The sequence below is a fragment of the Cebidichthys violaceus genome, unplaced genomic scaffold (genome assembly GCF_023349555.1).
Source record: "Cebidichthys violaceus isolate CVI_PGR_0920_01 unplaced genomic scaffold, fCebVio1.0.p SCAF_20, whole genome shotgun sequence".
Classification (NCBI taxonomy): domain Eukaryota; kingdom Metazoa; phylum Chordata; class Actinopteri; order Perciformes; family Stichaeidae; genus Cebidichthys; species Cebidichthys violaceus.
Window position 1 is genome coordinate 5949734 of NW_027176373.1, and position 14440 is coordinate 5964173.

General features: G+C 39.6%; 1 protein-coding gene across 1 annotated transcript; it reads right to left on the reverse strand.

Moving 5' to 3' along the window:
- Nucleotides 1–380: 380 nt before the first annotated feature.
- On the reverse strand, nt 381–12329 carry trpc6a (transient receptor potential cation channel, subfamily C, member 6a). The gene is made up of 14 exons (XM_068715859.1): nt 12138–12329; nt 10635–10957; nt 9402–9534; nt 8334–8634; nt 7433–7618; nt 5169–5333; nt 4823–5057; nt 4519–4746; nt 3670–3934; nt 2734–2929; nt 1746–1946; nt 1177–1233; nt 820–895; nt 381–648 (listed from the first exon to the last, which is right to left on the reverse strand). The coding sequence occupies exons 1-14, from the start codon at nt 12275–12277 to the stop codon at nt 509–511; spliced, it is 2646 nt and encodes an 881-aa protein (XP_068571960.1). The 5' UTR covers nt 12278–12329; the 3' UTR covers nt 381–508.
- Between the last annotated feature and the right edge of the window lie 2111 nt (nt 12330–14440).

Consider the following 14440-nt stretch of genomic DNA (forward strand, 5'->3'; position numbering starts at 1 on the left):
TCATTCCCAAGAAGACTCATGGCTGTACTAGCTCAAAAGGGTGCTTCTACTCAATACTGAGCAAAGGGTCTGAATACTTATGACCATGTGATATTTCAGTTTTTCTTTTTGAATAAATTTGCAAAAATTTGCAAAAATTTCTACATTTCTGTTTTTTTCTGTCAAGATGGGGTGCTGAGTGTACATTAATGAGAAATAAAATGAACTTTTTCGATTTTAGCAAATGGCTGCAATGAAACAAAGAGTGAAAAATGTAAAGGGGTCTGAATACTTTCCGTACCCACTGTATGTATGATAATTATGGACTGTATTTAGTAGGTGAGGGAGGTCCAATAATCTTTTCTGTACTTTGTGTGCATTATAAACATATAAACACATAATTATACAATTCACAAAATACATTTTAATCTTGTCATATACTGTATATTCTTATTTGATGTTATCAATGTTTTGTCACCATCACTCTGTATCTACAGTCAGTGATTAAAACTCTTTGAGCTGTGCAGCTTTATGGCAGCGCTGCTGACGGTGTACTGATCTCTCCCAGCCTCCTCAGCAGTCCGTCCAGCGTCTCCATGTTCTGTGATTTCTCCTCCAGCAGCTCGTACCGCAGACTAGAGATGTCCTGCTTGATCTCTTTCAGTTCACCTGAAGAAGAACACACACAAAGGCATAAAGGAAAAAGTTTCATTTCAAAATGGAAAATCAAAAGTTCTGAGAAAAACAAAATACTATAAATGTGACAAGAATAGCTTTATTTTCAAAATGGATATAACATTTGAAACAAGATCAGTTTCAGCATCATTGTGTTTGTTTTACCTTCGGTGATCTCGTCACTCTCTTTGTCCGCTTGAGATTTTATGATGTAACGCTTTATCAGACGCTTCATGATCTTCTGCAACCAGAGATGGAAAAAGTGCTGATATATAAAAAGTCCCATATTCAAATTCTCAATTAATTCTTGCAGAAAATTATTTTATTGCTGTATTAACGTGAAAAACAATCACGTTTTGTAAATGTAACAGTGTTTACTGCTGGGTAGTAATAGTGTAGCAATGTATCATATTTCATAAGCTTTTCATTCATTTAGTTGTAAAATCTAATTCTGCAGAGTAGAAACTACTCACATACATGTTTTTTGGTCTGAAATTTTGTGAAATACACAGAGGTACATACCTGATATCTGGATGAGCAGGTAGAAGCACCGAAATCTGAATTTTTGCCTACCCCAAGCTGGAAAATTAAGCTGAAATAAACTTCACTGAACAAAATTGTGACACTTCTCATGTTAAACTCTGTGGTGCAGCAGTAAAACCACTGGGAGGTGCTCAGGCTCTGCCTTTAAAGCTCCAATAAGTATCATGGTTTTATGATTACTACCGTACAAACTGAGAAAGGATAAATGCTGTATGTATATATATATATATATATATATATATATACATATATATGTATATATATATATATATATATATATACGTATATATATATGCAGGAGCAGTGACTGGCAAGAAAGAACAACAAATAGTTGGGCACATTGTAAAACCAAAACTTGTCTTTTATATACTTTGGTTATTGTAAGGACTAACGGATGAAATAACGGATGAAATGTTAATTAGTGAGCATACATATATACGTATATATATATATATATATATATATATATATATATATATATATATATATATATATATATATATGTATATATATATATATATAATGCACATGTCCGTATTGTGTGGTACCTGGTTGAGCTGTGTCTCACTTTTCTCCTCACTGTGTCCTGCCACACACTGTAGGAGCAGGGTCTTGATGGCCTTTGCCATTCCCAGCATAGATTTGGGACTGGGGACCAGGTTAAAGGGCACTGGGAGCGTCCTGCCCTCTTCAAAGTAGGAGAACCAGAGTTTGGCCCGAGCAAACTTCCACTCCACATCAGCATCGTCCTAAAGAAACAAAAGGTCGAAGGAAGGTAAACAAACAGGTTGGGAAGAGAAAAACACACCATCAGCACCACAGATACTTGAGTCTGAAAGGAAAAATGCTTTCTTGCAGAGAATTTAATGAGAAGATTCATAACACTGGAAACAGGGAAAACAGCAGTGCTGAAGCTCACTAATTAACATTTCATCCGTTAGTCCTTACAATAACCAAAGTATATAAAAGACAAGTTTTGGTTTTACAATGTGCCCAACTATTTGTTGTTCTTTCTGGCCAGTCACTGCTCCTGCATGGCTACAGAGCCAGGCTTGCTGTTTCTCACTATTTCCAGTCTTTGTGCTAAGCTAAGCTAATCACCTGCTAGCTGGAGCTTAATATTTAGCATACAGACATGAGAGTGGTATCAATCTCTTTATCTAATTCTCGGCAAGAACGTGTATAAGTGTATATCCCAAAATGTCCAACTATTCCTACGCAAACATTTTAAAAAGCATTGTCGAAATAATTACTCAATTCAAATGTTGTTTGGTTTTTACATAGATTTTTAAAGGTTTCCCGGTAGATTTTGTCCATAAAATAGGGACTAATTTGACTTGTAATTCATACTTAGAGACATACCTAAATCTATCTTAATGTACTGAACAGTCTAAACTTGGTGGTTTACCTACATTTTACACCAGGTCTAAATTACATTATTCTTCTCCTGACAAAAACCTTTAAAATCTCAGACCACTGTTCACATTTGTGTCTTGTATCTGAAGCACATGTTGATTTAGTATTTTGATGACGAACCTCAATCTCCTGGAAGGAGCTATTAATCATGGCGATGAGCATGTTGAGCAGCACTATCACCATGGTGACGTTGTAAACCCCGTACAGCACGTAACCAATGTTCTCGATGAATTTGTGCCCATTATTGATCACGACGGACCTGACCTCAGACAGTCCAAATATAGCCCAGAACAACGTCTTGAAGCTCTCCTCCAGGCTAGATGCACGCACAGAGAAGGAAATGGAGGGAGATCAGAGAAAAGTTATTTCTGAATTCAAACAAACCATTAATCATCAGGACAGCGATGTTAAAGATGCTCTGTGAGAAAACGAAAGAAGTCAAGGTTTTAGGTCATTTTTCTTCTGCATGTACAATAATTAATTGCATAAGATTGGCAATAAATCATAATATATTTATGGAAAGATGTGGTTCCCAACCAGGGGCTCGGGTCCCCCACAATGGGTCCCAAGATAAATCTGAGGGGTCACAATCTGATTAAAGGGATAAGAAAGATAAAACAAATCTCTATTTTATTTCATTATTTCTGATTTACTGTAATTTTGCTTATATATTGAAATACAGGATGTATTTCCACCTCTTGTAGCCTCTAGAAATCCTTTAAATAAAATAATCTGAGAGGGAAAAACACATTTTTGTTGCACTGCTGACAGCTCGTGTTCACACTAAGGCCATAACCTACGATAAGGAGTCTCACATAGAGATTTTAAAGGGTGACAAGCCAGAAAATGTTGGAAATCACTATTTTCAGTGATTTTATATATAGATGCTATATTATCTACGGTGATTTGAATACTGAATAGCAACTTTTTTAAAAGTAAGTGATAACTAAAATGTGAATGATACTTTTAATCCTTCCATGTTGCCAAAGATCCAACTTTGATCACGACCAAAAAATGTTCTCTAAAAGCACGTGGGAACAAATGCAAGTATCTCACGTTGTGAAGGCATCATTCTGCTTTGCCCCTAGGTAATAGGAGTACAGGTTGAACATGCCGATCATGAATGCCAGAAAGACCAAGATGAAGATGACCATGAATTTGAAGATGTCCTTAACAGTCCTCCCTAGAGAGATCTGCAGTGGACCGAAGCTCTCGTTGGCGGGAAGGATGTAAGCGATCCGAGAGAAGCTCAGCACCACTGCCACCGCGTACAGGCCCTCCGATACCAGCTGGGGATCTGAAGGCAACCAGTAGATCCGTGCTGCAGAAACATAAGGTGTGAGTCAGTCAGTAGACTGACTTTTGTACACTACTTTTAAAAAGGGCAAGTTTATTAATTAGGACACCATTAGCCATTTCACAGAGATAGCCACTACCTCATGATTATGATTATAGGAATAGAAACATATTTTTGTGGGGACTTTTCTGTCTTCTTTGCTTTTCTTGAGACACATTCAATAGTTTTCCCACTTCTGTCATCCAACTATAATCAAATACACATGTGCAATCTGTGACTGAGGGGCTACAAGTAGATTTTTTTGTCACAAAACAAAAATGCTGGGAACAACTGAACTAAGCAACTGTTACTCAGATTTGCATTAAAAAAACAACTTTTTTTGTAAATTTGTTACTCCAAAATTGGCCTGATTTATCCTGTTCCCAATAAAAACAGGGAAATTAACTGTGTTCAAAGTCCGAAGCCAACAGACGGTTATCTCTGCTACAGTGGAATATATCCTCCTGTATGTACCGCCTCATACTAACTCACTGCAACTAATAAAAGTAAATGATGGTATTTAAAGAGTGGTGGTTTATCAGTGTGTGCATGTGTGTGAGCAGGCTCACCCAGTGTAAAGTAGTGTATCTCAGGGGGAAGTGTGACATTGATCAGTGTCGTGTAGTGTGTGTATACATAGGTCTGGGCTAAGTCAGCGTGTCTCAGGGTGGAGAAGCGACAACTGAAGGACGCGAGGAAGATCGCCAGCATCCCAAAGTCCAGGAAGTTCCACGGTTCGACCAGATACTCCCCCGGCCCTTGACTCCAGATCTCCTTCACCTCAGCCCAGATCATACCTGCAGCGACACAAGTCACATGACTGGATGTACAAGAGGACATGACTCTCCTCCATCATGATTGTCTAATGCTCACCCATGACCCATGAAATGATGAGAATCTCCATCCATGTGCAGGGTGTCGTGGCCATGCGGTAGAGCAGCAGCGGGTCAGAGAGTCCTCCTGGGAGATCATGGTGGGTCATGTTTGGCAGCAGGGTGGTGCCTGCGAACCGGTCAGCGGCATTCAGGATCAGAAGTCCCAGAAAAATTGTGAAGGATGACGCATGGGCCACAAACTTCATGAAGGGGCTTCGCATCACTTTCCCCACCTGAGTGAGAGAGAGAGATGAAACACTAGGAGGATGACAGAAAACCTTCTGCAAGGAATCAGTATTTAGGAAGTTTTGTGAGTGTCATTCTTTAGGAGGAATGTTACATACTCTGCTGAACGGAGCGATCCAGTAAGCCACCGCCAGTCCAGGCAGTCCGATAGCCACCGCCAGCACCACCAGCAGTTTTATGGCAGTGGTTTGCTGTCTCAAGCCGGGCATATTCTCATACCAGATACTCAGCAGCTGCTGCTGGCAGTTAGGATGTGCCACAAACTGAAGGGCAAAGACATTAGAGAGCAGACAGGATATAAAGAGTTTCAAACCTAAATGTTAATTGCTTGAAAGTGTGACCGTACAGTCTGCTGCCTGAACTCTTATTTGATCCTTTTATCATAAGAGGAATAGCACAAAGCAGCACCATGCATCATAATGCAAACAGGTAGGGATGAAACAATTATTGTCATTATCGATTAATCTGCTGATTATTTTAGCTTTTATTTAATTATAAAAAATACTATCCCAGAGCCCAGGGCAAAACCCAAAGATATTAAATTTGGAATGTTATAAAACAGAGAAAAGCAGCAAATCATAATTTTTGAGAGCTGGAACCAGAGCAGGTTTGGCATTTCATCCTCAATAAATTACTTAAATTGGCCAAAATAGCTGAAGACTAATCAATTAATTGTATGTAGTACTAATAACTGTTCTCTGATGAAAGTATGAGACATCTGAAAAAGAAAAGTAAGACAGATAAGTTCATACTCAACTCAAAGCGTTCCTCAATTATGTTAGAAATGAAGGCCCATCTAGTTTTTAATAAACTATAATGAAAATTACTATCATTAGTAATGATAGTTACTAACTATCATTAGTTTTGTTCTGACCATACAGGCAGCCTTTATTTTTACTGGAGTAAAATAGAATGAGGAGTGAAAGTTGGCGTGAAATTGATTAACTTGGCGTCCATAAATGTGGATGTTTGGTCTCTTTCAGGACTTTAGTTAGATCCTGTTTACCTGTGTCACTAACTCTCCCTGTCATTACAGGCCTTTGTTTCCCTGATTAGTCGTGCAGTACAGTATACCGGCCCATCTCCACTCTGATTTTTTTTAATTTCTCGCCTGCCTGTGATTTGTGCTTTTGGGTTCAGCTACTTTTATTTATTTTTTATAGTTTGTTGCTATCATGTTTTGATGTAGCTGAGAGCTGCAACTCTTTCTAAAACTCTTAGTCAGTTCAAAGATATTGCAACATCAACACTGCAGTTTACCAAATACACATCATACCTATGACAAAATCAATGTGACTCCGCCACAAAGAGTGTGTGTAGAGTAAGAAATGAGGGTTTAATGGTTGCAAGTTTAAACCTCTGGTGTCCTTCTCACCCCTGCTTTAACTCATCGCCTCCCCCTATCAGCACTAGTCAGGTGTTCTGTTCTCTGCAGGTGTAAGGGGGCGTGGCCCGGCGAGCAAAGCGGAAGAGAATTGTCTGGTCTGCAAATCTGGATTTTATATGTGAGGAGAGACAGAGGAGTAAGGTTGGAGCCCTGCAGCCTTCTGGGGAAGGTAAACAAATGTGCTCCTTGTGATGATAGAACCATGACCCACTGATGACAGCAGGGGAACCAGTGTGTATTGGGAACCACAACATTCGAACAGCAAACTAAACCAACACCGGATTATTTTTTCCCACTCCGACGTCCGGTGAGTTTGATTCCTTTTTTGGAGGTGTTTTTTTTAATTTTTTGCTCTGCATTGCTTTTCATGGTTTATATTTTTGCATTTTGGACATTTAACCTATTTTTTTGGAATATTTGGTCACATAAAGGACTGCTTTTCTGGACAATCCAGTGGACAATTCTCTAGTTAATTTTCGTGTGCTCTTATTTGGGCTTATTTTCTTATTAAACAGTGTTTGAGCTACAATTAAGTTTGTTCTTAGTGTTTTCCTTTGGGTCATGAGGGATTTAAAGGCATCCCAAATGTATTTCAGTTCCTCTCTTAACCAGGTCTTAGTAACCAAGTAGTCCTTGAACTTTACTTGTAACTTGTTTTAAAATTGAAGCTGATGTTTTACTCCCATGACATCTGGAATTAAATTTTTAACATCAGAGTGAAATCAATGCTTTTTCGACCACAGACACTAAACCTCAAAGTCTCCTTGAATTAATGATAAATGTATTTTTTATTCGTAACCACAGCTGCATTGCTACATAAATAAATAACTTAATGACAAAATATAAATAAATAAATAATTGGCTGGCCGGATGGTTGGAAATAAATCTTAAAACATGACGGTTAATATTGTTTAAATGACTAAAAACAGTGACTTTTTCCTGCCTCTGTATCATTGCCTGTTTGGGCATACTAACCTTTTTGAGTTCGTATTTGATGGCTAATTTTAGCCGTGTGAGAGAGGGGCGACCGGGTAGATCATAACAGTCTTCAGAGTCAGTTTCTCCGCTCAGTATGGCCTCCACCTCCTCCGTGCTGCGACACAGATCCAGAAGGCCCACCACATAGTCCTTACACTGGCTGGACAGGCAGCAGTAGTCGTGCTACAAACACAATTAGGAAAAATGTGCATCAGTGCAACAGATTGCAGGAGATAGGATCTGATGCTGAAGTTACTGGTGTAGTCTAAACCATCTGATAGTATCCTATCAGTAAAATATGCCACGGTTTTATGGAAAAATGTGCTTCTAAACTTTAAAGGAAATATGGCCATTGTTTTAAGATAGTGATAGGCTGTTAAAGATAACTATACACAGTGTTTGCAATCAAATTGACAGTGATATATCACTAACAACTGTTTTTTTGGAAAAGTTTGCAGACTTCAAAACTTAGTTATTATAGTGAGAAACAAAATTGCCTATCAAGAAAAGTGGGCTTTATGATTCATTTGTGTGATCTGTGCATTTGGATTGCGACATTTATTTATTGTATTGTACCTGTAGTATGCGGTCCTACTGTAAGGCCAGTTATAATTATAGTTGTTATATGTGTGTGTCAGACCAACAATGTTGACAGTGACGACAAGATCTAGACCCCCGTCTGTTTCTGCTTCCTCTTTTAAGGCTCATAAAATGTTCTTGTGTTTACTGGCAGCTTTTACTGGCAGCTGGTTGGCAGCAACATGGCAAATATATTTTCTGTGAACTTGATGATGAGCTGGTTTTCAGGCCACGTGTACAGTAGCACTGACAGGATGTGCGCAGTGATTACAGAGTCTGGTGGTGGTTCTTTCTGTAGAATATTTCATAGCATTTGTACCTTAAATTCTTTCTCAATATTAGCCAACATGGCCAGTTCGTTGCTGAGCTCCAGGGCTGCCAATACTGGGTCCTCATTGGACAGGGATAGGTAAGCAGGACTGGCGAGTCCTCTGTAGGCATTGATCCTGGATCGCGAGTGGCTGAAGGAATCAAACTGCTGCTGGTAGTTACAGGAGTCGCAGTCGCAGAAGTAATCATGAGGATGGTCGATGCGAGCCCCTTTACTCAGCAGGGTGTGAACTATCTCGTACTCTTGGCAGTGTGCTGCAAGGATCACTGGAGTAACGTCATGAGAGAACCTGTGGGGATGCACACACACAAATACATAAAGACCAATACATTTACATAAATCATGTGGCATCAGCTAATTACCACCAGCTGTTTCATGCTTCACCATCACTGGCTCATTCACTAGCTGTGTGTCCAATCATATAGGTGAACCCTTATGGCAATGCTGTTTGCTACCCCTGTTCCTCTTTAACCGTCTCCGTACCTGTTAAGTTTTTGATGACCTTACTAGGATTGAATATTCATGTGTTCGACATTTTGGGAAATACCATGGGCTGTATGAGAAATGGACATAGTGATCGTGACGTCACACATTGGCTTGTTGACTGTAGTTTTGAAGCCTTGAGTTCGGCATTTTGGCTTTCGCCATCTTTGTTTTTGGAACCAGAAATGACATGAGAGAGTGGAGCTAAGTACAACCGAATGCTGAATAAGACATTTTTGGCACTTTCATGAACTGGAGGTTGCCAGCTGGGAAATACACTAAACTGTTTTCTTGTCAAGGGAATGATACTTCTGTCTTTCCTGTGCGGTAAATATTAAGCTTCCACCAGCAGCTCGCTAATTTAGCTTAGCACAAAGACTTGAAAAAGGCCTAAGCTTACTAATTTATACAGGATATCGTGTTAGTTTAAAAATGGTAAGTGTATAAACAACAATTCACTGTACGGTACCAGATGTCAGGGCATTTAGATATTTATTTTACCAGTTACGCTGCTGCACTGCTGTGGGAAGGCACAACATTTTTAGTGATGCCTCTGCCTTCTAACTACCTTACCTCGTCCCGTCCTCATCATAAGCGTAGAAGTCATCCAACATGTCTGCTTGAGCAGGGCTCCCTGTCAGACGATGGGCATCTCTAAACGCCGGGTGACACAGCAGGACCTCTGTGATACGAACATAACCTTTACCTACACACCACACACACGCACGCACACACACACACACACACACACACACACACACACACACACACACACACACACAGAGCAAAACTGTTGGTTGTTTGGTTAATTTGACAGCTTTAGTACTATTTGTGTTTTTGTTGTTGTTTATGACCTTACAAAAATATTGTAAAGTAACAGCCTCAAAGCTTTAATCCAAACTCCCTCAACAGCAAACTTATGTTCCTCAGCATCAATTTACAGCCAAATAAATGGAGATTTATGTTTCCAATTAATCCTGATATCATGTTCATTTCTGTGCTTTTTCTACTTTGGTATTTGTACAACTAGCGGAAAATCTGACTGATTTTATCAGTAGATGTTGTGCATGCATGTGTTGTATAGCTAACCTGTATGGTATCTGGTCAGCCTTGTCTTTTTGTACATAGTTATAAGTAAATTATTATTTAAATTTTATTGTAAACAAAATACAACCAAAGACTTTCTTTTGAGAAAGAAAGGTGAGCATGGTTGTAGGACTACTCCTGTGATCTAACGTTTGCTTTGCTGGTCTGGAAGCTGATATTTAAGTTGATCTTGTTTATAATGGATTCATTCAGTGTTTATACAAATGGTGGCCTATTAAAAGTAGCTCTCTCTTAAGCAAGTGTGGAGAGGGTTTCCTTGGTTCACAAAAAACCTTTTATCCTATAAATCCATTTGACAGTCTTGTGATCACTTGAAGCTAACAGGGGTGGTGGTCTAGTATTTGGTAGTTTTGCTTAATTATCATGTTGGGTATTTAATTAGCTAACAAAGTCCATAATTGTATTCAGGTTACATAGACTGAATAATAGGGTACTGTGTCACAGTACCCTAAGTTTGATTTAAAGCTCCCATTATGAGGGTATTCACTTTCATTGGGCTAGTATCTAGGTTGATTTGTTATCTGTAGACGTTATGAGATTTGTTGGAGGACCCCATTAAATCATAAATCTAATTGAAATTGTAAAGCATGATGGATAATGTCACAGTGGGTTTCACCTGCTATGACATCTTTAAAAGCTTCCTGCCACGTGTGATGAAAACCGTAAATATATACACAATTTTACACAAATGCATCTTACTGATGGCTAGCAGGAGTGCGTCACCCACTCTGGCCAAATCCGTCCTCCCCAGCAGGAGCTCCGTCACCTCCAGATGTTCGTTGGCAACAGCCAGCTGCAATGCATTCTGGCCCATGTAGTCTACCGCGTTGACGTTCAAGTTCGGCACTTGGAGAAGCATGCGCCGCACTTCTGGTATGTTGCCGTATTCAGCTGCCTCCAGGAAACGCTGCTCAACCTCTGACGGGCTGATTGAGGGAGCAGAGAACATGTAGGCTGGACCACGAAGAGCCTGGCGTCGTTTAATAGCACCGATAGGAGCCATGAGCTGTCTCTCAGAGCTGCTGTGGATGCCAGAGAGTCAGGGGACATAAACACAGTATATATTGTCCACATGGTAACTTATATACACACACATAAAACCTTTTGGAAACAAAATATTAGTTACTTGTTCCCAGTTTCATCTCAATTTCACATTCTGCAGCTAAATTGTTTAGTGACTTAAGATGTGGATAATAGAATTCAATCATGAATTCTACTTATGTGTCGGTAATACCAGAACAAATACAGAGCTTGTCTTTTCTTTAAAGCATCCCAAGTGATCTGCTGCAAGCTTTTATTTGGTGTATTTAATATCTGACAAAGATGAAATGTTGAATTCTGACAGAGTATTTGACTACAATGAATATGAAACATAAATGTAGTATTTTTATATTTTTTTATATATATCGTACTAGTATTATATTCTAATTTACTGGTTTTAAACATTGCTCTATAGAAACTGCAATCTTAACTTTCCTATAATGTTTGGATAAAAAAAAAAATAATAATAATAATACCAATAGCGAGAGTATACAGGCCAAAGTAAGTAAACTATAGTAATGTAGAGAATAGCCCCACTTTAATTAAAATAACATGTTTTTCATATTAATTATCTGATATTTTATTGTTCATGGGTTTTCAGAGATAAACCTGAGAAAGCTGCTTTCTCATACAGTGAATTATGCAGTAAAAAGGTTTAATCCTTAAAAATGTGAGGGACTATTAAAGGATACTATGTAACATCACAAACATTAAAAAATAATTTTAACCTCCATCTACTTGTTTTTGTAGTTGTGGACCATGAAAAAAATGTTTAAAACACTTGTATTATCGAAATAAGTAGTTACAGACTTGGTAGCTTTAACTGGATTAATTGAACATTTTATTTTCTACTTTATGTTATGCTTCTTCATCAGTAATAATTTGCGCTGCCATCCATTTATGATGTGAAACATGGAAATCCACAACCATAGTACTTCTTCTGATTATACAGGGCCTACATGTTATCGATGTGAATTTCAGTGATACATGGACATGCCTATAACTTACATGATAATCAAACATGCTAGATTAAAATGAATGCTGTAAAATATAAAATGCTATCCATAATTCTCCTGTTATTTCAACAAAACCTGCAGATGAAGGTGAACACAGAAACACGCACACATCTGGCTATGTAGGGTAGGTAAATGAAAGGCTCACCCGAGGCATCGTCCAGAGCAACAGTTTTCTTCTCCCAAATCATCGTACATCAGCAGGTTATCGCGGCTCCGAGCCCTGGGGCTGTCGTTGTAACCCGCAGGCCGGCTGTTGTGATGAAGCGCTGGCGGTCTGTGGTTCATCCCGGAGGTGGTCAACAGTGGAGAAGGTCCTGGTTCATATGAAGGAGTAATCAAGTGTCTGTGGCATGACTCTCTCTCCCTCTCTCTGTCACCCTCCCCCCTCTTTCTGTGTGTCCTTGAGAAAGAATGTATCCTTCTGGGTCCCACTATACTTTATTTACTTGTTGAACTATACAGATGTGGAGGGCAGCTCAGTGCTATGATGATTCAGTATATGGCTACATTTGTCTTAACTGTTTCAGCTGAATCTTCTTCCTGATTTTCTCTCACAGGACTCCTTGCATTAGTTTTGAGAATACAGGCTAATTTGCAAAGATTATGTAGATAAGGACAGAATATTCTCAAAATAATGTGCTTTGCCAACAGTTTTAATGCTTGCGCTGTAAAATGCTATTTTAAACCGCAGTGTTTAGAGAACATGTTGAGTTTTATCTGTGTGTGTGTGTGTGTGTGTGTGTGTGTGTGTGTGTGTGTGTGTGTGTGTGTGTGTGTATATGTGTGCACAGGAGTAACTGATTGCTGATGAACAGCAGATGAGATTCCTCAGGGTTTAAATTCCCAGTAGACTATGCTTCCTGTGTGCTCCCACTCTCCCGTGATCTCTGTACAGTGTGAGAAAACGACTTCCCATCCTACACGCACATATACATACATATACAGTATATATATGTGTGTGTGTGTTTATGTCTGTGATTGAAGCATGCATACAAGTATTTTGGCACCAGCAGGTCAAAGATGAGTGACGGCATCCAGTGTTTCCAACACACACACACACACACACACACACACACACACACACACACACGGTTGAATTCATTATTTCTGATGGTACAATGTGTTCTTCTTCTTTGTCCGTCTGTTTTCAAGCTGAATTTCACATAAAACACCCCATTACTTCACAGCAACACGTCGACATGCAAACATCTGATAAAGCAGAGTCTCTGATGTTCGAGTGTAGCGGTGAAAATTGCCTTTTAAGGCCCTGATTGCTGAAGATTAGTCGCTTTGGACGTTTCATGACGTAACAGCGTCACATTTCACAAGGAGGATGGCAGGGTGAAAACTCTGACAAATGTCACCAGTGCGAGTTTTTGTTGAGACGTCTTCCTCAGAACAGAACAGACCCTTAATGTAAACACTGGTAACTCAAACATACACACTCTTATTTGGGGGGAATGAGTGGGCTAGCACCTGGATAGTCATTTTTTGCGCTCTGACTTATTGTGTGGTCTGGTATGTGTATATTCCTAGGGTTAATGCATGCACACACACACACACACACACACACACACACACACACACACACACACACTAATATTTGTGCTACTGTGCAGGAATAAGGAGATGGGGGATTGTAGGAAAATGTTGGTGCTACAAACAAGCATCCTGGACTGGAAAAAACTGTGGCAGTAATAGGAAACTCTACATATACTGTTTCTGAGCCCTTTAAGCACATTTCCTTAAAGTCTGCAACTCTGCAGATTTTGCTCAAAGAATAACCCACATCGCTGAGCGTTGTGACATTAAAACGGCTATGACAGTGTCACATAAGGGGTTTTAACTGGTCAAAAGGATCAGAATTTTTCTTTTGGCACTTCATGCTAATATGTTTGTGTTTCTACATTACATTACAGTCATTTAGCAGACGCTTTTATCCAAAGCAACTTACAATTCAGTATCTATTTACACACCGTAGACGCAGCTATGGGAGCATTTTTGGGGTTAAGTGTCTTGCTCAAGGACACATTGACATGAGACTAGTGGAGCAGGAGCCGGGGATCGAACCGCCGACCCTCTGCTCACCACTTAGCCACAGTCACCCCACGTTTCTACACTAGAATACCACTTCAAGTACCACGGACAAATAAACGGAGGTCCATCCCAGACTCAGACATCTCTGAGATTATTGGACCTCATACATGGGATATCAATGAAAAGATTCAAGGCAGCCAACATGCTCGTCTTCCAGGTGACTGACGAAGGTGTCAGGACACTGCAGTCCACTGAGGCAGTGCGCACCACTGATACTGCCAGCAAAGCTGAGAAAGCAGTTGGCAAATCATTTGCAGATTTCCAGGAGGAGGTGAGAAGTAGGAAACCCACAGACTTTTGTGAATTTCCGAAACTGAGAGGGAGTCGTCTACTCCTGATCTGGCGGACAGG